The sequence below is a fragment of the Ambystoma mexicanum genome, chromosome 3p (assembly GCF_040938575.1).
Source record: "Ambystoma mexicanum isolate Mex_15411 chromosome 3p, UKY_AmexF1_1, whole genome shotgun sequence".
Lineage (NCBI taxonomy): Eukaryota > Metazoa > Chordata > Amphibia > Caudata > Ambystomatidae > Ambystoma > Ambystoma mexicanum.
In genome coordinates this window covers 636,200,305-636,227,944 of record NC_090925.1, presented here as the reverse complement: position 1 = coordinate 636,227,944, position 27,640 = coordinate 636,200,305, and the positions used below count along the sequence as shown (strand labels likewise).

General features: G+C 47.8%; 1 protein-coding gene across 2 annotated transcripts in view; it reads right to left on the bottom strand.

Annotated features, from left to right (window-relative positions):
• The window catches only part of AFAP1L1 (actin filament associated protein 1 like 1), a 297,654-nt gene that overhangs the window by 97,958 nt on the left and 172,056 nt on the right, over positions 1-27,640 (bottom strand). For both annotated transcript variants that reach the window (XM_069651391.1, XM_069651390.1), the window contains exons 2-5: positions 13,595-13,723; positions 12,977-13,060; positions 9,889-9,971; positions 4,701-4,812 (exon numbers count right to left, since the gene is read on the bottom strand). In XM_069651391.1, the coding sequence (XP_069507492.1) occupies positions 4,701-4,812; positions 9,889-9,971; positions 12,977-13,060; positions 13,595-13,723 (408 nt within the window). The remainder of the gene's footprint in view (positions 1-4,700; positions 4,813-9,888; positions 9,972-12,976; positions 13,061-13,594; positions 13,724-27,640) is intronic.

Here is a 27,640-nt window from a genome sequence, read left to right as displayed (position 1 = left end):
TAGAGGACATAGATCCCTAGGGAATGTGGATGCCTTAGCAGGGGTCTGCAACCTGCGGCTCTCCAGATGTTTTGTACTACAACACCCATAACCCCTTGCCGTTCAATATACTGAGTAGGGCTGATGGGAGTTGTAGTTCAAACATCAGCAAAGGTTGCAGACCCTTGCCCTAGGGGATGTTGATCCCTATGGGTTATAGATTCCATGGGGGACGTAGATGACCTAGGGGTGTGCTCAACCAGGGGTGTCACTAATCTCCTGCTGAAAAGAATCAATCTTCTCCTATTGTCACTTTTGGTCTCCAAACCCTGGTGAACCTGGATTCCAGTGAACAGTGTCCATAGTAGTGGAAATGCTACTAACTCCCCAAGTAAACCACAAGTATGCATGTATCTCACAGAAGCAAGGAGAACCCCTATCTTTTGGCATAGATGCCCTACAGTGTCTCTTGCTGTCCGATAACTGGGATAGGGCTTTTTGAACAATGGCTGGGTTTGACTCTTGACAGAATCAATCCTTAGCTGCCCTCGGCCTTCCGATAAGCAGGGATGGCCTTCTGCCTGTGTTTGGCCACTGTGGTCATCATCCTGACCCAGAGGTTGGACCAGTGCTCTTCTCAAAGCTCTCCAGCTCTGACAAGGCTATTGCCCCGTCCAGCGCCTCCTATTGATAGAGGCCTGCCTTGCCTACAACGGCCCTCGTACCCTACAAGCACCTGCTTCAGAGACAAAGGGCATTCTTGTGGCACCCTCTTGCAGAGCCGTTCTGTGGGAGCGCCTTCAAGATCACTGAGTCTGCCCACCATTCTCCGGGCATGGCGTCATCCATTAGAGTGCCCACCCTGCATGTTGTTTGGGACATGGTGCCTCTTAGTAGCTGTGGGAAACCCGGGCCGATGCCTAAATTATAGCCTTGAGAGATCCAGCCGCTTGGACCTTTCTGAGTGTTGATAAAGTGAGTCCCTGCTGCCTGGACACTGTCCAGCGAGCTCTGATTTAGATGGAACACCTACCCCTGCATCCCAGCACTACCCGTGGCAGAGCAGCTGCTATGCATCCCAATGACTTAAGCTCGCAGGGGTGTGTAGGCACTGTGAGACCCTTAAAGGCGGATGGTAGCTCACGTGCAACACGACTGCCCTGTAAGCAGGAATAGGGCCTGCATCCTGGGCTCCATTCCCCCATAGGATCGACCTAGTTCTTCTTCTCCCAAACAGTGAGATTGATAAATTGAGTATCATATTGTGGGTATTAATGATGGTAATAAGTAAGATCAGTTTACAAGCGCTCGGAAGCTTGATTCCCACCGACAGCAGCGCTATTATTATTATACACCGTTATAGACACTGGTTACAATGTGACCCATTTATATATCACCTTTGGTCCCCTTAAGTAAGGTGCTGTAGTACTCTGGACATATGGCACCCCATTGTCAGTTCTTGCGTGTATTATCATTGTTCGATTGCATATTTCTGATTTTTTAGTCGGCATTCCGCAGACGCATCGGCGATTGCCGGCCCCCCTTTGAGTGATCCCCTTCACTCACTCTGGATTTCAGGCAGCCCAGCTGCGTTCCAGCGGCATGGACATGCTAGACGGTCTCTTTCTTAGATAAGCACTTCATTGTGATGAACTTTATCTTTATATAAAAAATAAGCTAATATTTAATCATGCAGATTTAATATGTATTTTTTAATGTTGAAACGATAATAAAATGATTATAGTTTTTTAAGCAAATTATGTTTTTCCTGGGTTGATCTGCAGTGTATGTTCTGGGTTCCTTCTTGTCATTTCTGTCGGTTTTGCCTTGCTTATTAAGCATTGTTCCGCTTGACATGACCACTGTTTGAATATTAGCTGTAGTCAGTGCTTAAAGTGGGCCGGGGCCTGCCGGGGCCGGGCCCCGGCAGTCTCCAAAAAGTGGGACTGAGCCGGGGCCCTGCCGGGGCCCCGTCTTACCGCAACATTGGCGGGATGCATTATCCCGTCGCGGCTGAGGCCACAGCCGCAGCCGCGACGGGAGATGCGCCTGCAATGAAGTCAGGCAAGCTGACAGAAGTGGCAGCCAGCCACAGCGACACTGTGACTGGCTGCCACTTCCGTCAGTCATAGTAACTGCATCTGGTGACCCCTCGCGCGAGAGGTCACCAGAGGCAGTTACTGTCCCTTTGTTTCCCCAGGTCGCCGAGGCGTCTTTAACCCTCGGCGAACCTGGGGATTCCTCGACATATTTCGAGGTTTATAAAAGATGGCTTTGAAAGTACACATTTCAAGCCATCTTTTATAAAGCTTTGCCGACGGACAATTTTGTCCGTAGTCAAAGCTTTATAAAAGATGGCTTGAATTGTGTACTTTCAAAGCCATCTTTTATAAACCTGAAATGTTAGAAAAGATGGCCTGAAAACTAGGCAAACCGTAGGGTATGCACACAAATGTATATAAATGTTATATATTTGTGTGCGTACCTTACTATGGTTTGTGTACTTTGCAATCCATCTTTTATAAACGTAGAAATATGTTACATATTTCTATGTTTAGAAAAGATGGCTTGCATGGTACACAAACCATAGTAAGGTACGCACACAAATATATAACATTTATATATATTTGTGTGTATACCCTACGATTTGCGTACTTTTTAGGCCACGCCCCTCCCACAAGCCACACCCCCAAACGAGGGCCCCCCCTCGATTTCTTACCCCACTTAAAGCCCTGGCTGTAGTACTATTGTACAGATCCCAAAAAGTTCTGGACCTGCTTGAATGAATACCCAAGTTTTTCAATGACTGCCTCCCATTTGCAGATCATTGGCTATTGGTCCATTTGGGCTGCGGTCAATCATGAATTTATCCATCTTGGCCATTTTCCTAGTGCCCTCATTTTGGGTGGCGTCGGCCAGTGAACCTGAACTAAACCTCGCAGTGTCAGTCCCTGGGGCTCGCTGGGCTCACATAGCGTCCAGGAGGGAAGAGCCCAGCTCCAGGATTAGTTGGATGAGTCAGATGAGATGCAAAAGTGACTTTAGATTTGAGCTCTGTTTTTGCCACCGTTCAGTTCCAAAAATGTGCTGAAGCGGCACGCTTTGCTGATGTATTATTTTACATTTCCTTAGAATACAAAAAGTATATTGTTCTAATCACCTTTGTTTGCAGACTTAGCGACTCCCAGGCACAGAGACCCAAGTAGAGGACCAGGTCAGAAGTGAATGGTCTGCCATTCTGTGCCCACAGGCATCCAGGCGGTCATGTGGGATTATTGTGCGAGATAGGTTGGCACCAAGGACCCCTGGATGCTCCCCAACGCTTGGGGACACACTCTCTGCTGTCATAGTACCTAGGAGAGCAGGGCTGGCGTCTCAGAAAGACACCTGGGAGACGTGCCTGAGAGCCACTGATTGATAGGAGTGATTCCCAGAATCGGAGGCCCCAGGTGGGCGACGTCCTCTGCCGCATGATTCACCAGTTGCACAGCCACAACCACATGCTCTTCAGTTTGCTGCAAGAATGGGGTCCCTCCAAATAAGAATGATATGTCACATTTCGTGGCTCATCACTCAGTCGGCTGCGTTCATATGTGGGTCGGGGTGATCTGTAGACACACCACAGCAGCATCAGTGAAGTACAATGTCTACCTCTGTCCATTCAAAACAAACCGTGCAAAGCATCCAGCTGGGATTCTGTCCCATTAGCCATTGCTGGTGTATGTATGTACTGCACAGTATTGCATTACATGTCTGCTTCGCCTTGTTGTAACAGCCAACTTACTGCCGGAAGTCAGGCATAGTAATGTTACTACTAGTCTTGTCTCCTTTTTCCTTCCCCGCCTCTCCCTTATTGTTCCCTGCACTTGCACTATCAGTTATGATATGATCGTTATTTCTCACATTCTGATTTGCTTCAAGGACCTGTAAGAATGTAACTGTATTCGCTCCCTGTTCCCTCCCTCCTTGAAGCGCTTTGAAACAGATTGTGTATAGGCGCTATACAAATAAACAATCAATCAATCAATCATGCCCCCCTGCCACCTGGAAGACAACTCCCAAGCCTTTGGCTGCCCTTTGAGGGTTTCTACCAAAGCATACCCCACCATGTCATCGGCCCTTCATTCTCTCAGGGTCCAGTCCTAAAAAAAGAAGTGGGGGGACTCATTAACAAACACAACTGGATGCGGCGCTGCCAGAAATTAGCATATCATGGTGAAATATGCACAAGCCACTCAATTGGCTTTGCATAACCACCCAAATTGCACAGGACAAATAGCATTTGCCTTTCACAAAATCAACACACACACAAAACCAAGAGAGGATATTTTCTTCTAATAGTGTTTTTGAAAACGCTAACAGGTGTGCATGTTTTAAACTCCATGAACCAACACAAATATTTTCCTTGGAACATCCAGTATCGAAATGCGACATATCACCTTTAATTGTTTGCTGTTTTTCATCAGGTTATAAAGTGCAGTGGTGAAGTGTCCGCACTGCGAACCTGAAGCCCGGGGTTCGACCCCCGAGGTTGGTGTTAATTTATACATTCAAAGTTTAGCTGGTGGGGGGGTGGAGTCCAGCCTCTGAAAAAAGTGGGTGGACTCTGTCCACCCACGTGTACCCTCGACTTGAGCCCTAATACGATACCCCTTGCCATATCACATTGCTTCGGTCTGCATTTGCCTCACTCGGGTGAGGGAGGCAACCCTAGGACTCACTGTGAGAGGTGATGTACTCTGGCGACTTCCCTGGCCCCAGGGGGTCTGCTTCTTCATAGTAGTCCTCTGGTGGGGGCGTCGTCGGGAGTGGTGGGGGGATATCCGCTGGACTCTGAAAATCAAACAAAAAGAATTATGTACAACAGCCTAAATTGCTTGACACGCTCCTGCTCATTTCCCCGTGAATTCACGGCACATTATGAAATGTGCCAGGCCGAGAACACGGCCCTTCAGTCTCAGGAGGATAGCTCTGGGGCAACGCGCTCGCCTTGGAAGAAAGACGACACAGAGCAATCCCCGGGTCCGCGCTTAGAAACCTCTGGGTATTAAGCGCCTTATAAATAACCAATTACAATAAGTGCACATCCAGCCCGCCAAGACAGGTGATGGAGTGTTCTTCTGAGACAGTCAACATGAGTGCCTCTAGGAGTCAACTGTGTTGGTGGGTTTGTCGGCGGTTCCCTGGACAGTAACAAGTGGTAATGGTCAGACGCCCAAGTTAATAGACCTGAGCGTAGGTAGCAAGGGCTTTTAATGCAGGTCCCCAGGCCATTACCACCCGGTACAGCTCGGGGAGCCGGTGATTATTGCTATTTGCACCCCAGATTTACGTCCTGAGATGCTTGTAGCAATGTTTTTGTTTGAAGAACGGGAAAACAAATACTCCACCAACATGACCACTATGGAAATGGAAGCAGGGCACCAAGCGCAACCGCTCTGCCACTTCCATGAGGGTGCGGAGCATGCAAGTGATTGTGCAGCAGCGTTGCCGCAGCAGAAAAATGAAAATGGAAGCTGGAGCGAGAAGGGAGAGAGGAAGCAGCAGGGAGGCGAGTGGGAGGGAAAGAATATGGCAGCACTATTGCTCGGGAAGCGGGCTCTGACCGTGAGATTCAGCCTGCTTTCTGAGCAACCTGATTGGCTTCTGCACCCGCTCCAGTTACAAATCAAGAGTTATTGGACTAAAATAAACAACTTATTGGGGTTATTCAACAAGTCACTGGACGTTGATGAATTATGATCCGCGTGTTCCTTTTGTTGACGGCTGTAAAACGCTGGTCTGGAGGGTTGCTGAGGTCAATGCCAGGGGTTGTGATTGATTCAAAATGTCCCATCCACTATTCTCCAGTGCTCCATGTTCTAGATTGACTGTGGGTGCTTTCCAAACAACCTCATGATGTACAGGCGTGACTGTAGTGTAAGGGGGGAGTTGGTTTCCAAGGAATGAAAATGCATTCTCTTTTTTGAGTTCAGTGATGGTCCCAGTTCACCCTCATGTCTGTGCACATCTCAGAATTGGCAACCTTTAATCACAGAATGATATGATATGTTATTTATAACGCACTTAATACCCAGTGGTTTCTAAGCGCGCATCCAGGGATCGAACCTGTAGTGCTCCATGTCGGCTTGCTTCCAAGGCGAGCACATTGCCGCTGAGCTATCCACCCGAGACGAGTGATGCATATTTTTGTTTACAGTTCTACTCAGTGCTCTCCAGATGAACATTCGCAAAATTCTGATATTACACTACAATGTAGGTGCCCGCTCCAGGTTGCATAATAGGCTGTGATTTAAATGGGGTGGTAAATTGAGGGGGGGGTTCTCGTTAGGGGTCTTGACCTAAGTACAAGTGCAAAGACCACGCCCCCAACAAGAACCTCCCACCCCCCCCCAGTCCTTGAGAATTGCCTGCGGGGGTTGCTGACCCTCCCAGGCAACCCTTTAACCACACGGCTCCCTAAATGCAATGGGCTGCCTGCTGCATGATTTCTCTTTATTCAGTAACAGGAGGAGGGCGGCCAGCCTCTCCTTTAGTTTCTGAGTAAAGAGCAAGCCCACTGTGGAAGCTCTTTAACTAACCACTGTTAATGGGCTTCTTGCCGCATATTAGCTTTTTACTCAGAAACAAAAGGAGAGGCGGGCCAACCAAGTGCTCCTCCTGTTTCTGAATACACATCACGCAGCAGATTCAACTGAAGCGCTGCTCAGTTACACGGCGGACTTCAGGTGTCAGCATTTCGGATTAGAAAAAAGAAAAGGCGATGCCCCGGCTAGCCCCAGCTCACTTAAAGCACTGGTAACAGGCAATGCAAAGCACGACCTCAGCCCATAGAAGGCGTCATACACTAGAGGAAGGACTACACTCATTAGAAGGGCTCTGGAAGGAAGGGCTTCAAGAGGGCTACCGATAGACTGGTTGATTGTTGAAAGTAAGGCAGAGGCTGTGTCTGGAGCACTGACAGCTCCTTAAACTGCAATGACTGCTGAATCCACTGCTATGCTGCTTGCTCTTGTTTTCTCAGACTACGGGCTTCACAAGGGCCAGCCTACCTACAGTGCTTCAATTCGTGCAAAATGTCAGGAGGCTCTATACAAACACAAGATAACCTGACATAACATGGCAGTGATCCTGTACGGGACATTTAGAGGTGGGCAGGCTGGACACATGACATAGCTGAATATGACTCTGGTAAGGTGGGGGTGGGGGGTGCATGGTAGAAAAGTGGTACAAGTTGGCCAGGCAATGATTGAAGATGTAGAGGGGCATTTGAGGAATTATAAGTGGACCAAGTGGTGAAGAGTGAGCAGGGAAAAGTGGTAGTTAAAGCAAAGGCGGGTAAAGGTAGCGCCGAGCAGGGGAAGTGTTGGAGGTCAAGGTGGGAACAGTGGTGGGAAGCGGATGGTAGGTATTGAAGCAGTAGAAGGATATGGAGGTGGGAGAATGTTGAGCAGAGAGTGGTAGTAGGGGGAAGGCAGTACAGGGTTTGAGGTAGTGTGGGGTGTTGATGTGGTAGTGGAGTCAGGAGGAGAGTCGAGCCAGAGTAAGAAGATTTGTGGCCGAGTGATGTCACAATGCGAGTAGGCAGCGTGGCGTGGGTGAAGGGGCATGGGCGGGCATGAGGTGCAGACACACGTTTATCAGCCCGCACATAGTAGGGGACTCCGGAGGGTGCAGCCACATGTTCTGAGAGGGTCCAGCATATGGGCAGTGCAGTAGGTGTCGGAGGAGAGGTGTGGGTTTGAGTGGCGCTCATAGCGCCGTGCTCTGTAGCACAATGCTTGCTGGTGAAGAGCCCTGACACACAGCAGGCATTGTCTGGGCACCAAGCACAGCCTGGGCTGACAGACACTGGCTGTCAAGTTAGAGGAGGGGGTGGGGAGATGAGCGCAGAAGGCATTCACCACAACCCCTGAAGCAAGTCGTCACATTAACTAAACACTCTTGCTTGTTTCTCTGGGAGGTTTAGACCGAAGGTGGGGGCTAGGTGGGGGGCATGCGGATGCCACGTGCAAAGCGAGTATTTAGGGAGCTACGATCAAATTGTCAGCATGTTTAGATACTGGGAGAAGCGGGTGGGTGTCGGGTGACGGCATTGGGGCTTTGGAGTACGGCAAAGATCACTCTTCTTGCAGCTTACCCAGCTAGACACCATTTGGGGTTTCAAGCTTTCTGAAGTCTTAGGGCAATACAAGCAAAATATGCTCCCTTGAAAGGAAAGATGCTGGCTAAAGAGATGGGGTGTGTGGCATCATGCAAATGGGGGGACGTGCCTTATTGTATTGTAATTGTCATTTATAAACGCTGTTTCCCCAATGAAGGCCTTCAATGCGCTTTGTAGTAGGAATGCCTTTGGGGACCGATGTCCAGGTATGGGAACATTCTCAGAGAAGGCTTAGAGTGTGTGTGCATTTGGCCAAGATTAGACATTGGGTTGGCTGGCTAAGCTCCAGCAAGCAACCCGAGAGGTCAGGCATGTGGGTGGGTGCTGAGGGGGGGGGCACAATAGTGCTCTATTGCAAGAGACTTGTTATGTGTCCAGCTAGATTGAATTTGGCCTAGGTTGTCGCTGTATTCTAATGGCACAGGTGTTGAGGCAAGTCTGGTGTAAGGAGGTGAAGACGTAAGCATCCAGCTAGCCAACATTAATCGTAGTCGTAGCTGCACTGTAATGTGTGTGAATGGATAGCCGCAGCTGAGGCAGATGTCCAACAAAGTGGTGCGTCATACATATCGTAAGCTCAGATGGAGCTTATCTTTGATCTTGCTGTGTGATCCGATCATCTGTGTAAAAAGAGAGGGTACCCTTCTAGGTTCTTCTAGGTGATATGGACAGGCTCCCCTTAAAGTCTTCTATGCGTACTAGACCGACTAACGTAATATGTATTCATTATGTAAATTACACTGAGACCCTCAGGTTGTACTGAAAACCCTGAGACTCGGGGACAGATCTACGGGTTCCTAGATATGCCCTGGGGCAATACATATCCTACACAGTGTGGCAGCACACCGGGCCCTTCCAGGAAAGATATATATTAAGAATGGGCAAGAGGGATGCCAGGAAGGCACGCGTATGATGGTAAACTCCGGGGCAGACTCTTTTGTGTCTAGATCTCGAAAAGTAGAGGATAGGAAGGCCAGCAATTTTGTGTGATTATAAAGAGGTGTAATGCCTCCCACCTGCTGCCCAGACTGAACCAGCCGGTGGTTTCAGGCCACACGCGATATGCCTTTTCGGAGCTGCATAAGTTCAGGCTTGCATTAGCATTAAGGTTAGGGTGCACTGATGGGCTAACTATAGCTCACAGGTCATTGTACGTGTCATGGTGAGGTACACAGGCGGAGCTTTGCTAAAGCTTTCAAGGTGTGCTGTAGGAACACAGTGAAGTTCACCGGTGGAGCTATAGTAAGAGTTGAACAGCAAGGGGTGAGGTGCACCGGTGGAGCTATGATAACAATTGAACAGCAAGGGGTCAGGTGCACCGGTGGAGCTATGGTAACAGTCGAACAGCAAGGGGTGAGGTGCACCGGTGGAGCTATGATAACAGTTGAAGAGCAAAGGGTCAGCTACACGGTGGAGCTTTGGTAGCAGTCGAACAGCAAAGGGTCAGGTGCACCGGTGGAGCTATGGTTACAGTTGAAAAGCCAGGGGTCAGGTGCACCAGTGGAGCTATGGTTACAGTTGAACAGCAAGGGGAGGGGTGCACCGGTGGAGCTATGGTTACAGTTGAACAGCAAGGGGTGAGGTGCACCGACGGAGCTAAAGTACTGGCATTGGAATAGTATGAGGCGGGGGTTTAGGTGTTGCTGTGCGCCAGGACATCTCTACACCTGTGCCATGCTGACCAGCCTGGTCAGGTATTGCCCCTCCCTCCCCCTTGGCGGACATTAGGGGAGTGCAGTACTTACAGGTGGCGATGCTTTGCAGGACTCTTCCTCCTTCTCTTCTCCCTCATCTTCCTGCATGTCCTGGAACTCCTGCAGGTCGCAATCTGTACGGATCAGATTCATAAAAAAGGGCTCAGTATAAGACATGTTCTCATGTTTTCTCTGCTCCCTTGCACCTGGCGACGAGGAATCACTGACTTCTAGCATCCACCTGGGAACTGCAGCAGCACCGACTTAATTACTGGCATGCCGGGTGCCACCCATGAGAAACACATTGTGTGGCACAGAGCGGGCATCCATGCTATGGACCGATGGTGGAAAGAGAGCATATAGCCGGTGCCACCTGGCTGCATGCTCTCTGTTTCCTCCACAGAAGCCCCTTCATGTCTCCTACATAGCAGAACATGTCTGTCCATGTCCCGTTTATGAAACCATAAAATGTCAAATGTTTCTGTCTGAATGTATAAACCTATTAAACCTCTAAGGTATATTGGATAGACTTTTTTTCACTGATAATAGGTCTGTCTGGCAGGTTGTGCAGATTAAAGCGGATCTGTCATGTTTGAATTTAGAAATTGAGAGGAATGTTAGTCAATCTTGTAAACATTATTTTGACATTTGGATCCCATAGCCCACTGATGGCAGTAGAGGGAAGGCATGTGTGCCCAGGATCAGCTCTGGCAAGGAGCCTACGGCAGTGTCTAACCAGATACATTGGGGAGAGGCGTGTGCGTGCAGTGTCGCCCCCTGGACAGTCCATTGAACGAACACACGTGCCTGGCCGGTGGCTGCAAGTGCATCGTTGCGGTGTCCCTGTTCATACTATCTACATTCCTCCAATCAAATAAAGTGATATATGTCCCTATGGACATGGGAGGGAAACATGCCAATTACCATAAGTCATGAATGGACATAAATAGCCCCAGGAAAAATCTTGAGTTTGGGGGGGAGGTGGGTGGGGGACATGGCATTATTGTTATAACACAAAAAAACACCCCAACTCGCAATGTATGCTCATCACCACCAACTATGGCCCTCCCCTCCCCCCAACCAGATTACCATGATCTACTCTTGACATCATACCACCTCACTTACGAAATCACATACCAGGTCATCAGTGACATAAGCTCTGCCTATGGATAATGCACAAAGTGCATTCCCTGAATCCACGCGCCCAAGCATAATACCCAAACCCGCAGCACCAGGAGGCCTACTCACATTCTGTGGCTGTGCCCATTAGCACTGCAGACACCAAACACACCGCAGCTATTCATTTTACCCAATGGCCCCGTGCCGGCCCACGGCGCTGATTGAAAATGCGCCCCCTGCCCCCTTACCATTTTATACAAGAAAGCTCTTTCCCTGTAAACTGTGAAGAGATCATTAGTGATGCCGCATGGCCGCCATGCTGGTGCTATTTGGGAGACCACCTGAGAGGTGAGAAGCAGTGCATGAGGCGGATGAGGGTGCAATCTGCATGCAGCAATAGACTTAACTTGCAAGTTTCAGTAATCTATGGACATTTAACGTGCACTCCTTAACATGATTTTCTAAGGATCCCAGGGCATCTAGGTAACTATCAGTGAGCATGGGCAAACACATTTGTGAAAAACACCAAATCACCGGAATTTCTCCAACCTTCTCCGGGGCGTAAGCCTGGTGGCGTTCAGGCTCACATGTTATATACAGGGCACGCACAGTTGGAGTTTGTGATCATCACTGCAGGCAGAGGCAAGAGGTTGCAGGAGTGGTTGAGGGGGAGGTAGAGAACTGAAACAGAATTGAGTTGAGGGAGAGGCAGACCATTGCCCTGAGGAAGGCGGGTCATTCTGAGATCTCAGTGTGTTGGAGGCAGGCATTCAGTGACTGTAACAGGGTGTGCCGCCTTTCTGTGGCTACTAATAGGGAGGGGAGGTATACACGTGTGGTATACACTTTTCTTGTCAATGATTAGGAAGGAGAACATCCAGAGCTGGCGACAGACATGGGGCCTCATTATAAATCAGGCGGTAAGGGGTTAACGGCGCCGGTAAAGGTGCCGGCGCCGTCAACCCCATACCGCCTGATTACGAGGTCCCTTCACGGGACCCGCTCTGCACGTTCTTGCAGAGCCACGTGAGCGCCTGGAGACTTCCCTTGGGTGGCAGCGATGCGTGGTATAAATCAACATGAGATTAACAATTGTAGATTTGTGATGGTTAAGGGACAGACCTACAGTGAGCTCCTTAAATTGATCACATGTCAGCACGTGTTTAGTGACAGGGCTACCAATAAACTGAAGCAGGGCAAGACTATTCCGGATCTTCTGGCCTCAGGTGGCCTTAACATTCTTAAGGCTGTATAAGGGACAGCGCCTCCTAGAGGAGAAGGCATAGGTCGTCCAAGAGCAGTATTGCCAAGGTCTTAATGACTTCTGCCCTTCTTAGTGCTCCCATGCTGGAGAAGCACCCAGCAGCCTCTGCTTCTATGGGATCTGCCTATGTAGGTAAAATCAATAGAATTCTGAGTAATGAGAGAGGGACACATAAAAACCGAGAATGGGCCAGCAAATAAGGACCGCTTGGGCTATCCAGTTTCCTATTCCTCACTTGATGCAGAAGCACAGGTCTGTCTGTTCTCCATCTTCACTCAGGATTGTTGCTCTCCAGTTTCTGTTCCTGGCCATTCTTGACCCCCTGTGGTGTTATTGTCTCCAGCTCTCCCACAGGAAGGCTGTTGCATACACTCACTGTCGTTTCCATGAAAGAAGAGTTTCCGTTGGTCAGCTTGAGATTTCCTTTCCATCTGTCGAGGGGACTAGGGGGTTAAGGAGTCAGAAACATTGGTCACACTGGAGGTCTTGGAAAACCTGAGATGATAACACTGAACTCTTGAGTGCTTCGCCTCCCAGCAAGATAACTCTTATTCCAGGACTCCTCATCTGATGACTGATGTTTCTTACTCCCCACTCCATTAAAGATCAGCCAACCTTGGGTTAGTGTGTAGTAAACTGCAGAGATCGGCTTTTGTCATAGTGGTGACAATTTACTGAAAAAGGGGGGGTTTCCCACACCTGGAACCTGAACACACAACCCTTCCCCTGCCCTCCCCAAGAGACGACCAAACTTACCAAAATCGTCAAAGAGCGATTCCACAAAGCTGGTCCCATTGCGGAGGGCAGTCGTGTTCATGTAGTGGTAGCCCACCTCGTCAGCTGGAGAGAAACATAAAGGTTAGAAATCATTGAGGGGGACGTTCAGGGTGTTATTATCCCGATGTTAGAATACCAGCCTTAAAAGTGACAGCTGCCGCATTCCCATGTACCCCCTAAATAAGAGAGGAAAGGGGCAGGGGTTATTCGGATGCAAGGAAGCTAAAGTAGAATAAAAGGGGGTAGTACCCCACTGTAATAAGCCATGTACAACATTACGAATGTCATTGCCCACAAAAAGGCAGAATGGGGATACCACTGAGCGGGCAATTAATTCTGGTGAAAGAAAGTTTTCTTCTAGTGAAGGGGCATGAGACTTCCGTGTGCTAGGAATGGATCTTGTGAAAGGTCATTGGAGAGTAGTGAAGGGGCAAGAGGGAGCAGAAGATGAACGGTAGTGGGGAAGGAGTGGAAGGGATGGCATTTAGGCGGGTGGGGGAGATGCTTGGTTGTGAGGGGAGAGCAAGGAGAGGAAGAGGAGTCTGTGAGGCATCAGGGCTGGGGATGGAGACAGTAGGCCAAAAGACCCACACTTACCTGCGGGCGGCTGCAGCTTCTGCAGGATGGTGGATACGGCGGTGGTCTTCTCCCTGGCAGAGGAACTCAGGTATTCCTGGTCTAGCAGCTCCAGCAGGAGGTTAAGCTCCGGGATCAGCTGTTCCAGCACTGGGGAGAAGAGTGGAGAAGAGTGGAGATGGTAAAGAGTCGGGAGAGGGCAGATACGCCTTGAATACAACACATTCAACCATGCCTCACCACAATCCACCCACGCAACAAATGCAACCAAGTCTCAACACCATCCACTCACAAAACCTGGACATCCAGATCTCACCAGAGACGACAAAATCACAATGCATACAACGATGTCTCACCACTGTGCACACACACAACACTACAACACCTGTTTTACCATGTCTCACCACCGTCCATGCAGATCACATATGACCAGGGATCAAACCAATCCACTTCCCACCACACTTACACTTACAAACGTCGCAATGGCTTTTCACTACCCTCCACTCACACAACTAATCCAGCCCAGTGTAGTTGGAGCAGCCACCATCATCCTCAGAAGAGAGGTTATCCATGCAAATAATTCCCTTACATCATAGCGTAAAATGGGACATTGATAAATAAAGACAATAAGAAAAAATTAAGATAAAGATAATTCATTAAATCGGCTATGCTTTGCAAGTATATTCTGCGCAGCGCTGAATACAGCATTCATAGCTATTGACAGTATTGTATCACAAAATATGTTCTTATCAGGTATAAGGTTCCAACAAAATCGGCTATGTATGCACACACATCTCCATCAAAGTCAATAAACATGTTCGTAGGCGATATATCTAGAGCATGATGCAGGCATTGTAATATTTAATGCTGCAATTTCTGATTTTCCACAAAGGCCACACACATGGAACATGGCTCTTAAGACGTAAAACAGAATTATTAGATGGACGTAAATAATCTATTGGATGGGATGTGCACTGTCTTAAATATTGCCCCCAAATATGGTTGCTACTTAAATTGGGATGTGATCTGGGAACAAGTTGACGATTTCCAGGTCAACAAGCAGCACCCTCTTCCTTTAGAGCAGGGGCTTGCACCCTTTGGCTCTCCAGATGTTTAGACTACAACTCCCATCAGCCCTAGACGGCAGAGTCAGTGAGAAAAGATCATGGGATTCGTAGTTCAAACCCGCCACAGGTTGCAGACCCCCTGCTTTAAAATAGCATATTTAGTTCTCAACACAATAGCGTTTCCATCAACTTAACTCACCCCCCTCTTTCAGATCCACCAAAAAACCATGCGAATGACATAACATAACACAGTTGAGCATAATTCAGACAATTCTCAATTGCTAAACATTCTTGAGGTCCCTTTTACAGATTCAGAAAGAGAAAGGCCATGGACCACTGTGAAAACTTGGTTTGGAAGGGTTATATCTGGAATCCTTTACATAATGGACAGTACAGTAGAAAAGAAAATGTAACAAGCTTATCAGAGCCAATGTATCCCCTGGGAATAAGCAATGGCCTAGGTGGGCCAGTTGGTAGATGCCCCGCGTGGTCTTGGGAGGTGCGCACAGAGCAGCTTGCAGATCATGGGCTCATATGATGGCTGCGACCAGCGGATACATACAGGCACCAAGACGTCTGTTGCATTGGTGCCTGTATTTGTTCTGCTGTATACAATCGAAATAAAAAGGTGTGGGTGAGGTTTTCTGGAAAGTTCCAGGTACTTGCAGTGTGGGCTCTGCCTGCGCAAGACAAGGTGGAAGCATAGGCATGACTCTATTCCTCCTATGCCCTTGCCTGTTCCCTCCTTCTTCATACGGATGGAATTTCAAGACCTGTCCAGCTGTTGTACAGCTTGGTTGTGTGTGTCCCTCTCCCGGTCCGCTGACCAGCATAAGGCCCCCTTCTGGGACAACAAGGCGACAAGAGAGGTCCTGGAAAGTTCCCCATCTGTTCTCCTGCTGTCTGCCCCCCTGAGTCCTCCAATGTGCCTGTGGGCCCCAGGGCGGGAGATGTTGGTCTAAATGACTCCTTGGGGGTGTTACCCATGGCCTCCATCCTCTCCACTTCTACATGTTTTCTCATGTGGATTCCTGGGTGGTCACTGCCCTGCAATATTGTCTGGGGTGAACACATGGGTGCCCAAAATTGGTTGTGGAACTCGACGTGCCATTCAAGAGTAACTTTTTAAACTCACTGTACTTGTTTATTGCTGTACTGGTATTGTTGTGTCTGTTTGATTTATTGTGCTTTTTATTGTAATTTGTTCATTCACTTCATCTTCCTTACAACGGTAAGGGGCCTCTTCGTAGAGATAAGAGTGCTCTTTAAACGAATAAAATACAACCACTTCTAACCTCTGTCTAAAACAAGCATTGGCATTGCCAACAGGTTTGGCTTTTGTGGAGGTATGGGGAAGGCATTTACCAGGCAGTGGCGTAGTGGTATTAACTGCTCATTGATGGTAGAAGATGCAAAGTGGCACGAGTCCCTGGGCATCTAATAGCAGTGCCTGGCAAATGTTTATTTTTAACAGACTTAACAGGACTTCAGTGATGGACACACATACTGCTTATAAAAATGGAGTGACTCAATGTACCTTTCGTTACACCACTAACGGGTTTACAGCTATAATTAAAGGAGAGTTCCGGGACTTTTTTTTTATTGTCCCTACGGGTCGGCCATGTGTTTGTAAGCATAAATCGGTAGATCGTAGGAAACTTTCCTATGGACCTTACCCGACTTTTCGCCCCTTATCGCACTCGAAATCAGCCTCCATTTTGTGATAATCCTATCATTCCGCCGCATCGACCTGGCTCACCTGCCTTTGCGGCACTAAATCAAATCCCCCGCCCCTGAAACAGACTTTATCAAAACATTCATATTCCCCGCCTCTATCCGTGACGTGACTGTGCTGCGTAGGCAAACGCGCCCAGGCGTCTTCTACGCGACTCCACACAGACCCCGGAAATCAACACAGATCAGCTCACAATACAGCGCACCACAATTCGGAATATGAAACTGTACTTTGAAATCAAACCGCAAGATTGTAAATGTGGTAAAGTACATTTATTTGACATCAAATGTTTAGAGAATATTCAGCGATTTGCATTTTTATTTGCTCATGTTCCAAAAAGTTCGTATTGAGGAACGCGATGGTCCTTTGCTGTACACAGGGTCTTAGAGCATCTCACAATACAGCACCACAATTCGGAATGTGAAACCGTGGTTTAAAAGCAAACGGCAAGATTGTACATTTGGCAAAGTACGTTTATTGGACATCAAATGTTTAGAGAATATTCAGCGATTTGCATTTTTCTTTGCTCTCGATCCAAATTAGTTCGTCTTGAGGGAAGCGATGTTCGTGTGCAGTACACAGGGTGTTGGTTTACGATAAAAATAAGCTCTTCTGTCGCACTGATAATCGCATGGCTGTTCCAACAACGAGGCGCTAGGCCACCACAATGGTAGGTATGTTGCATCTAACCGTTAGTACCGCGTAAGGGCATACTTGTACTTGGCGATCGTCCCATAAAATGGTCAGGGTGGTAACGTTGTTCACGCGGAGAAGCAACTGGCGGCTGTAGAAGCCGTCCGCCGGTGTCTGGTACTCGTGACACAGACAGTAGTGAATGATGTACCTAAAAACATAAAAAATGAAATTAGTCTCACCATCAGATCCTTATTAAAATTATTCATTTCATAGCGAGGACAGCGCTACTGGGTGTACACAAGTGTTTAAAGGCGTGGCGAGGCATGGAGGGGGGGGGGAGTGCAGGTGGAGAGTGGAAGGGCCCAGGACTGAGGTCGCAGACAGTGGACCAGTTGTAGCAGGGGAGAGGGAGAGAGAAAGCAGAAGCAAAGAGGAAGGTTTTGAGGTGCTTCAGTAAAAGCAGATGTTTCTCCTCAAGATAGTGCGCGGTAGAAAACAATATGCCACATAGAACGAACAAGTACAACTGAACCCGTCTTTAAAGCCACTGTATAGTAATGAAATTGCGGTATAAACTCATCAAAAGTTACTTACATTATATTTGCATTTTCCATTGTGTCTCTGTGTAGGGCAGACCCGAAACACCACTCCTTCTTTGCCGACGTTACTTCTTCTAATGAACGTGGCTCATCGTTTCGTTTCTGAAATTTTATTCATTATCTTTTCTTAGTCTTTCAGGATGGTCCCGGCCTGTCAAGGTCAAATCACAATAGAACCTTATATTGGGTCGTGGGCCGTTCCGCCACCCGAGCAAAACATCAAAGCAGCTGACCTTCACTTTGAGCGAGCACACATTTCTAGTTAGCTGCAGTTAGTTTTAGGGACATCTTGTCTGCGTGCCTTTTTTTTTATTGTCCCTATGGGTCGGCCATGTTTTTGCAATACGGAAACATTCTATAATTTTTGTAAAAATGATTTATATTACTGTTTGGTTTAATTGCAATGGGCCTGCAACATGAGGAGACTCGAGAGAACAGACAATCAAATTACAATCATTTAAACCGTGATGTGTATTTCTCAATGAGCTCTGCTTTAGGTGGACATGGAACAGAGGCAATGTTGGGTGGCAATGCAGTTGTCCCCTGCATAGGTTCGTTCACCACTCCATGTATGTGCCTATCGAGGACATCTACGATAAGTCTCTCAATAAACTCATATTGCATATCCTCAAACACTGGTTTGATCACCCATTGTTTACTTCTTTTAGTGAAGGCCTTATTGTAGCGAAGCGTCCCTAAAGTTCCGGTCGTCCTACTTTGTTGACGGCCAACATTATGGTTATGTGCCAAGACCGCTAAAAGAGTCCGATTTATCATGCCTTCCATGCCAAAATGCAATCTTTTGGGCCTGTACTTGAGGCACATATTGTGGAACACCTCCAAATCTCCTGTGTGGCAGAATTCCGTGAGTCCCCTCAAAGCTTTTGTTATAGTTTTATCAAATACAATCTTTTCAATGGCTTTGTGAGTGGGTGATGAAGGAATCAACCACTTCTTCTTCCGTGCCTCCTCTGTGGACAAATGGCCATGTTCACATTTGTGGAAATGCTCATTTGTCGACCATCGATGTACGTTGCTACAGTGCAACATTACTGACCGCCATTTTTCCAGTAGAATTTCCAACGACCCTTCACATGTTTTTGAGCTCCACCAAAGATGGTTGCTGATTGACTTGGACCACTGTGAAATACCTTGCAATTCTTTTTTTTTACCTGCAGCAGACAATTTTTTATTGATTGATTTTGCAAGATGCCAAACGTCAAATTGGTGATTTATATTTTTGTACTGTTCTCTCATTGTCTTGGCAATTGAAACGTGTCTGTCCGTGGCTATCAGGTCGATCACCATTCCCCGCGATTGTAGTTCTTGCAATGATGCTACAAAGCCAACTTTCTCCATGGCCACTGAGGATGTACTTTGTGACACCTGCACGACCACCGAACTCACAATTTTCTTACTTTCCATGTCCTGAAAGTGGTAGGTGCAGTACTTGGCTGAAAATCCTGGGCTGTCGCACTGTCCATCACCGGCTAGCCTGAAGCGTTTGCCCGCGAATGTACTTTCCATTGACATTTTTTCCATTCTCCAAGCTTCGCTGATGGCTGGAAATAGATAATCGGTTTGGTATTTGTAGAACTGACTTTTCGCAATGAAATGGATTCCCACAAACTGAAAGAAATACTGTAACTTTTTAAAACTTGAACCACTAAAAAGTGCGGCCGCTGCACAAAGTAGATTGCCTGCTGGCAGTTGCCCCAGCATGGGTTGTGCAGACCATGCGAACGGATGATATTGTGTACAGGTGGCATGTATTTTAAGGTTAGTGCCTCGAATTGCACGAGTCACATTAATCAATGGCTCCCCACATACTTCCCCACCAACCGAATGCCCACATTTCATCATCATAATAATATCCATCAAACAGCTATCGAATACAATGAATTTGGCCTCTTTCCTTATACTTTCACTCTGCATCCCAGCTGGTTCGGCCTGTAACGTTGAGGACATGTCACTCGCATGAAAGGTACAATCTCTGATATCGTCTTCCGCTATGCTGAGTGATATTGATGGTGTTTCATTGTCGTCCACGTCATTCTCTTCCATTGCAACATCTGTTCCTTGTCCGGAGATGGGAGAAAAAAACAATGTCTTCAACTTTCGCGCGCTCTTATTTTTTGCGGGTGTGGATTCTGTGAATTGATCTCCGACTGCATCCAAACTACCAGGAGGACATTCACTATCAATGGCTGGTGGTGGTATAGCTCCGTTGTCAATCACTTCATATTCTTCCCATTGGCACGATGCATCTCCAGTCTCAAGTCCCTGCCAAAAGGTTTGACAAGCAACATCTCTCGTTCGCTTCACTGTCTGTGTAGATCTAGTTCTTACACCCACTCGCAACTAGAGGACAGATTAGAAAAGGGATGTTCAGTTTAAACACAACTTACAGTATTGAACTATTGACAGTGAAAGACAACATAATATAGTGAACAGGACACTAACCTTCTTTTGCTTTCTTTTCTTTGAAACTTTCTTGCCTCGAACTTCAACATCTGGACGCTGTTGCTCCGACTCGTGTGTGCATGTCTCCACTTCCTCTCGCGCTGCAACGACTATATTTTCATGATAAGCACATCCATCACTCACTGAGGCTCCATCGACTCCCTGAAACATAGAACTTTCATTAGTATGTATAATAATATTGAAAACACAAAATGTACTTGGGGACCAATACCCATACGTACATCTCAATAGCAAAACACGAATGAACGCATTGTGTAGAACATTCAAACGACAATAGTTCACGCATTGTTGATCTAGTTAGATTGAACTGTCAAGATCCATACCTCGGGCTCCGCATAGACTTCCATTGATGATATTATTGAAGATGACGCTTCAGCAACTCCCTGAAACACAGTAATTGCATTAGTATGCTTTTCTATTTTGTTAAAAAGAACATAAACTTTGAGCAGGCGTCAACGGCTCATCTAAATAGACCTGCACAAATGATCAGTTGTCTAAAATAAATAATGGATATGTAAATATGATTCGATTTGCTCGATCGTTGGAAGTGTCACCACCCAGAGATCTGCATCAACTACTAGGGGTGATGTTCTTGTAGAAGAAGCTCCGTCATCTCCCTGAAACATAGTACTTGCGTTAATAAAGAAGGAAGTATAGCGGATGTAATCACGTCATATGATTTCGCTTGATCGAACTGTCAGTATCCATACCTCGAAATGCATAAGAACATCAAGGGACGATGTAACTGCGGTGCACACTTCTGCAAGCTGTTGCGCCGACCCGTAACTGCATGCTCCCCCTTCTACTTGGACTAATGCTCCATCGACTCCCTGAAACATAGGACTTTCATTAGTAATGAACACAATATTGAAAAAAGAAGACAAATAGGAGGGCGACGACAGAAGGACATATCAATGGCTAAAAACGAAAGAAACATTGTGTGTAACAATCACGCTACAAGAATGCAAGATCTGATGATCTCCATCGATGGAACTGTCCGGAAACGTACCTCGAGCATCTGAGTGACATCTACGGTTGTCGTCAATGCGTTGGACTCCTCAGCATCTCCCTGAAAGACAGTACTTGCATTATTTTGGATAACAATAATTATAACTGAAAACAAAGACTAGAGGACGAGTACAAGGGTGTACCATTAGGTAAAATAATTACACGATCAATTAAAACTATTGATTTACATGCCTAAAACAAGTCAGTGTCAGAATAGCTAAGTAAGATTACCCGATAGGCGCTTGAAGTGGCTGATGACTGCAATAACGACACGGATGGAGAATCTTCCGCCTTCATATTGAGTGGATACATAAATGGGGAAATTATTGTTAGCTAATGCTACACACTACCGCAAGGCCGAGAGATAAATACGTAAACTTGACTCACCAGTGGAGGGATGTGGACGAATAGAGTGGGAATAGCGGTTGAGAGCAATTTTCGCCTCGCTCGCGGTGTTTTCTTCTTTATTAGCAATGATGTGGAGTACATGTCTGGGCTAAAGTGCCTGCTGCAGATGCGGTATCGATCACCCCTCTTGTCCGCAAAGACTTCTAGGACTCTACTTTCTAGCTCAGAGGCTGGATATCCGCAATATCGGACCCATTCTCTTATCTGATCTATTGTCTTAGGGAAAACATGCATTATAGTACCTTCAGATTTGTTATGGGTCTTCGAAGGGCAACCGCCAATGGAACAGGCAGGCATTATGGAAAGTTCTGAAAAGTAAAGATCAACAATTCTCTATGAATACCAATGTGTTAAAACAGTAAATGACACATAAAAGGTTCAATGCAAGGTCCGTTTTGGTTCTTGGAACTATACACGTTATTCACATGCGGATAAGTATTTCAATAACTTTCAAAAAATAGAAAAAGTAATTTGACTAAACTCAGAACATGTGACTAGTTCCTTGCATGTACTGTCGTGAACGAAAAGAAAACATGGATGCAATTTGATGACTACTAGCAAATAGATATAAATTAAAAAATTGGACGCAAAATGATTATGGTACATGGACTTACCTTGACGAACAAACAGTTAGATGCAGGGATCAGAGTAGTTTCTTGTCGTAGAACAGGGAGCAGTTCACAGGTTGCAAACTGACGAGTTTGCTCAAAGTGGTCACGGAAGTTCACAGAGACGAAGAGCAGATAACCAGCACCTTCACGGGTTGACTAGCAAAGCGCAAAGAAGTTCTCATTAGAAATATGAAGTGGGTTATAAAGAATTCGAACCAGGGGTGTGTTTGTGAATGAATGACGTGTATATGTCGTGGCATTATGTGGATTGCAGGGGGCCGTCCAGCGTGAGGGGGATGCTTGGCAGGAGACACGGGGTCTGGAGGTAGACATGGGAACAACAAACCCATGCTCTATAGACCACTTTGAAGTGTACATGGTCTTTGGCACCTCTTGGCCTTTATCGCTCCCTGACAGCTCCACTTGCCAGCAGCTCAAGTACCCCGGTGCGAACTGCCTTTGATAGGGCGGGGGGTGGATCGGGGCGGTGGTCGTGCAGACAAGACACAGGAAGACTCGTGAATGGAGACACACTTATGTGGATTGCAGGGGGCCGTCCAGCGTGAGGGGGATGCTTGGCAGGAGACACGGGGTCTGGAGGTAGACATGGGAACAACAAACCCATGCTCTATAGACCACTTTGAAGTGTACATGGTCTTTGGCACCTCTTGGCCTTTATCGCTCCCTGACAGCTCCACTTGCCAGCAGCTCAAGTACCCCGGTGCGAACTGCCTTTGATAGGGCGGGGGGTGGATCGGGGCGGTGGTCGTGCAGACAAGACACAGGAAGACTCGTGAATGGAGACACACTTATGTGGATTGCAGGGGGCCGTCCAGCGTGAGGGGGATGCTTGGCAGGAGACACGGGGTCTGGAGGTAGACATGGGAACAACAAACCCATGCTCTATAGACCACTTTGAAGTGTACATGGTCTTTGGCACCTCTTGGCCTTTATCGCTCCCTGACAGCTCCACTTGCCAGCAGCTCAAGTACCCCGGTGCGAACTGCCTTTGATAGGGCGGGGGGTGGATCGGGGCGGTGGTCGTGCAGACAAGACACAGGAAGACTCGTGAATGGAGACACACTTATGTGGATTGCAGGGGGCCGTCCAGCGTGAGGGGGATGCTTGGCAGGAGACACGGGGTCTGGAGGTAGACATGGGAACAACAAACCCATGCTCTATAGACCACTTTGAAGTGTACATGGTCTTTGGCACCTCTTGGCCTTTATCGCTCCCTGACAGCTCCACTTGCCAGCAGCTCAAGTACCCCGGTGCGAACTGCCTTTGATAGGGCGGGGGGTGGATCGGGGCGGTGGTCGTGCAGACAAGACACAGGAAGACTCGTGAATGGAGACACACTTATGTGGATTGCAGGGGGCCGTCCAGCGTGAGGGGGATGCTTGGCAGGAGACACGGGGTCTGGAGGTAGACATGGGAACAACAAACCCATGCTCTATAGACCACTTTGAAGTGTACATGGTCTTTGGCACCTCTTGGCCTTTATCGCTCCCTGACAGCTCCACTTGCCAGCAGCTCAAGTACCCCGGTGCGAACTGCCTTTGATAGGGCGGGGGGTGGATCGGGGCGGTGGTCGTGCAGACAAGACACAGGAAGACTCGTGAATGGAGACACACTTATGTGGATTGCAGGGGGCCGTCCAGCGTGAGGGGGATGCTTGGCAGGAGACACGGGGTCTGGAGGTAGACATGGGAACAACAAACCCATGCTCTATAGACCACTTTGAAGTGTACATGGTCTTTGGCACCTCTTGGCCTTTATCGCTCCCTGACAGCTCCACTTGCCAGCAGCTCAAGTACCCCGGTGCGAACTGCCTTTGATAGGGCGGGGGGTGGATCGGGGCGGTGGTCGTGCAGACAAGACACAGGAAGACTCGTGAATGGAGACACACTTATGTGGATTGCAGGGGGCCGTCCAGCGTGAGGGGGATGCTTGGCAGGAGACACGGGGTCTGGAGGTAGACATGGGAACAACAAACCCATGCTCTATAGACCACTTTGAAGTGTACATGGTCTTTGGCACCTCTTGGCCTTTATCGCTCCCTGACAGCTCCACTTGCCAGCAGCTCAAGTACCCCGGTGCGAACTGCCTTTGATAGGGCGGGGGGTGGATCGGGGCGGTGGTCGTGCAGACAAGACACAGGAAGACTCGTGAATGGAGACACACTTATGTGGATTGCAGGGGGCCGTCCAGCGTGAGGGGGATGCTTGGCAGGAGACACGGGGTCTGGAGGTAGACATGGGAACAACAAACCCATGCTCTATAGACCACTTTGAAGTGTACATGGTCTTTGGCACCTCTTGGCCTTTATCGCTCCCTGACAGCTCCACTTGCCAGCAGCTCAAGTACCCCGGTGCGAACTGCCTTTGATAAGGCGGGGGGTGGATCGGGGCGGCGGTCGTGCAGACAAGACCCGTTTGCCGCAGGGCCTCACCAAGGAGAGGCCATCTAACTGAATGTAAGAGGATGGCTGCAGGATCTACTACATGGAAGGCAGGGGGGTGAGTTTATAAATACCTCACCCTCCCAGGAGAATATACACTAGATTCATTTAAAAAATCAAAACAACCATTGTTAAAATATATGTTGGGCTTTATTTTAGATTTTAATTAAACATAAATAATAAACATTACACATTGTAAAGTTGAGGTTGCAGCACATCGAGGGAAAATCCGCGGTATTGTCCACTGTCACTGGGGAAATGTTGTCTAATGGCAAGTACCGCACAGGCAGGTATTACTCTCCGAACGCGGTGTCCGAGCCTCCCGTGAAGCCACCAAGTGAAGCAACGATAGGCCACCAGCCTGTACCACCTGTGAAAAAAAAAGATGCAAACTGTATTAAACTGACCAAACTTTCTTATCAATGTCGATTCAGGTAACACATGTCATTTTCCTTAGAAAAAAATTATATCTAGAAAATGCACTATATGGAACCAATTTACATGCGTTCCAATGATATGTAAATGTAATTTTATATGTGGGAGACGACCATGAAATAGTGGTGGCATCACTGACATCACAAACAGAGTATACTTACTCGTTACTCGGATTACGCGGACGAACAGTGCCACGAAGTTCGTGCATAAGCACCATCATCATCCTCAACACTGTCCGTGAGAGGCAGGCTTCCCTGAACTCTGGCAGCTCGGTGATGCATTGCGGACTTTGCTCGCCTTCCTGCTGACTTTGCTCGCTTTCCGAAATGTAGGCCAAGCACCCGGAATTTTCACGGCAGCAGCAGTTCTCCTCCTCAGTTGGCATTAGCTCGCACCGATTGCACGTGCACCAGGTGGAGACGCCGTCCATGCGACATGGTCCAGGCTCTTCATCCGTTGACTGGTCCTCCCAACTGCCGTCCGAATCCCCATCGTTTTCGCGTGCTTGCCTTTCCAGTAGTTCTTCCTCGGTGTACTCGGGCTCGTACATATACGGCATTATTGTGGCCATTGTGCGGTAAAGATAGTAAAATAATTTATAGCGGTGGTACTGGTATCTGTTCACACGGGCTACAAGCGGCGAAGGTAGCTGACCAGAGCACTGAAACGAGTCACAGAATACTCAAAGTAACACAGAGAGAGGAATGGAATCGAAAATCTGCTGCTGTATGTTGTGAAACGGTCTGTTTATACTTATTGGGGAAAGAGGCGTCCTGCCATTTCCATGGCAACACGTCAATAGCTGAGGCGCAGCGATTGTTGACACGAGACGTGCTTGAAATGGGCAGTACGCGTCTGCTGATGTCAGGCTCAGGGGCGGGGGATTTGATTTAGTGCCGCAAAGGCAGGTGAGCCAGGTCGATGCGGCGGAATGATAGGATTATCACAAAATGGAGGCTGATTTCGAGTGCGATAAGGGGCGAAAAGTCGGGTAAGGTCCATAGGAAAGTTTCCTACGATCTACCGATTTATGCTTACAAACACATGGCCGACCCGTAGGGACAATAAAAAAAAAGTCCCGGAACTCTCCTTTAAGTCATTAACTCTAGGAAGACTATTTTGAAAAAACAATGTCGCCACTTCCAGCACAAAGGTTGATGGTAAGGCTTGATAAAACTAGCTCAAAGAGATCCCAGGAGGATGAGTTTTGGGCGGGGAGGGGCAGGAAGTGGGTGGGAATGGCCATAGCGATTAGCATGGCCATGGGTAGTGACTGGGTGGGCATATAGCCAAACAACAGCTCCTTGCTGTATGTCACTCCTCATATGCAATTTCTCCCTATCTGTACTCTAATGCAATAGTTTTCACTTATGAATGGCGCAAGCACCACCAAATAGCCAAAAGTAAAAAGATAAACACCATGTAAGACCGTACATCATCACTATCCACACACACACTCATGACCAAGTCTCACCACCATCCACACAATAAAAGCATCTTTTCACGGCTATCAAGGTAGAACTATAAACAACAATGCGTCACCACAGCCAATGCACGAAATCCAATCCTGTGTGGTACCCACAGCACAACCAAACATATGCATGCCCCACACATGCACACACAACCATCCTTCTGAACTCCTCCCCACCTTAGAGAACTGTTTTATGCCAAGCAGAGCTGCTAGAAACTGCATTTTGTGTAGCATACGCCAAAATCTGGCAAAGCCAAAAACTCAAAGTGCTTATTTACCAACAATATTGAAACTGAAGTTGTATACACCACCAGACACCCAACCCATATATATATATAAACACACCAGCACAACAACACAAACAATCAAACACACGTACAATCAGTTGTGTACACACTTACAAAACACACACACACACTTCTCATGTGTATGCCCTTCAACATAAATATTCAACCATATACACAACCTATGTACATACATTGTTCAATAATACATTACAGCTAAATTCTAACAGAATAATTAGGCACTCTAGGCCCTTTATCACCCATAACACGTGTGTCTTGGGAATATGGTGTCCAGAGCCATCCTACATGCAAATGAACCGGCAAGCGTAGTGGGTGCCAGAGGAGTGGTGTCTGAGCAAGGGATATGATGTCTGACCGACGGGATTGGTGTCTGAGCCTCAATGCGGTGTCTGGGATAAAAGTGGCTCATCTGACCTAGCGGTGTGGGGTGTCTGTGTTAGGAAACTCTGGGCAGGGCTAGGAAACTGCTGACGGAGCTAGAGGTGGGATGAGAAAAATGAGAAGCCGGGACAGGGGAGCTCCTCCAGCTGGTCTTCATGTGGCCCACACGTGGCCCCGGCTGGGTGTGTACATGACCCGTGGGACTGCAGCTGTGCAAGGTGTGACTTCCTCCCTGAGACAGACAGACAGATGTTTCCTAGTGTTTGTAACCAAAGCCCTGGACGGAACAGGTACAGTGCAAACAGAGGGGGCTAGCAGGACAGACCGAGGCCCACTCCATAGTCTGACACAAGGCTATGGAGAGTGTGTGTGTGCTGACTATCACACACATCTGGTTTGATCTCCATGTCCATTCCCTGCCACCGCGCGCTGCACGTTGAGAGAACACACACTCGTTACACACAAA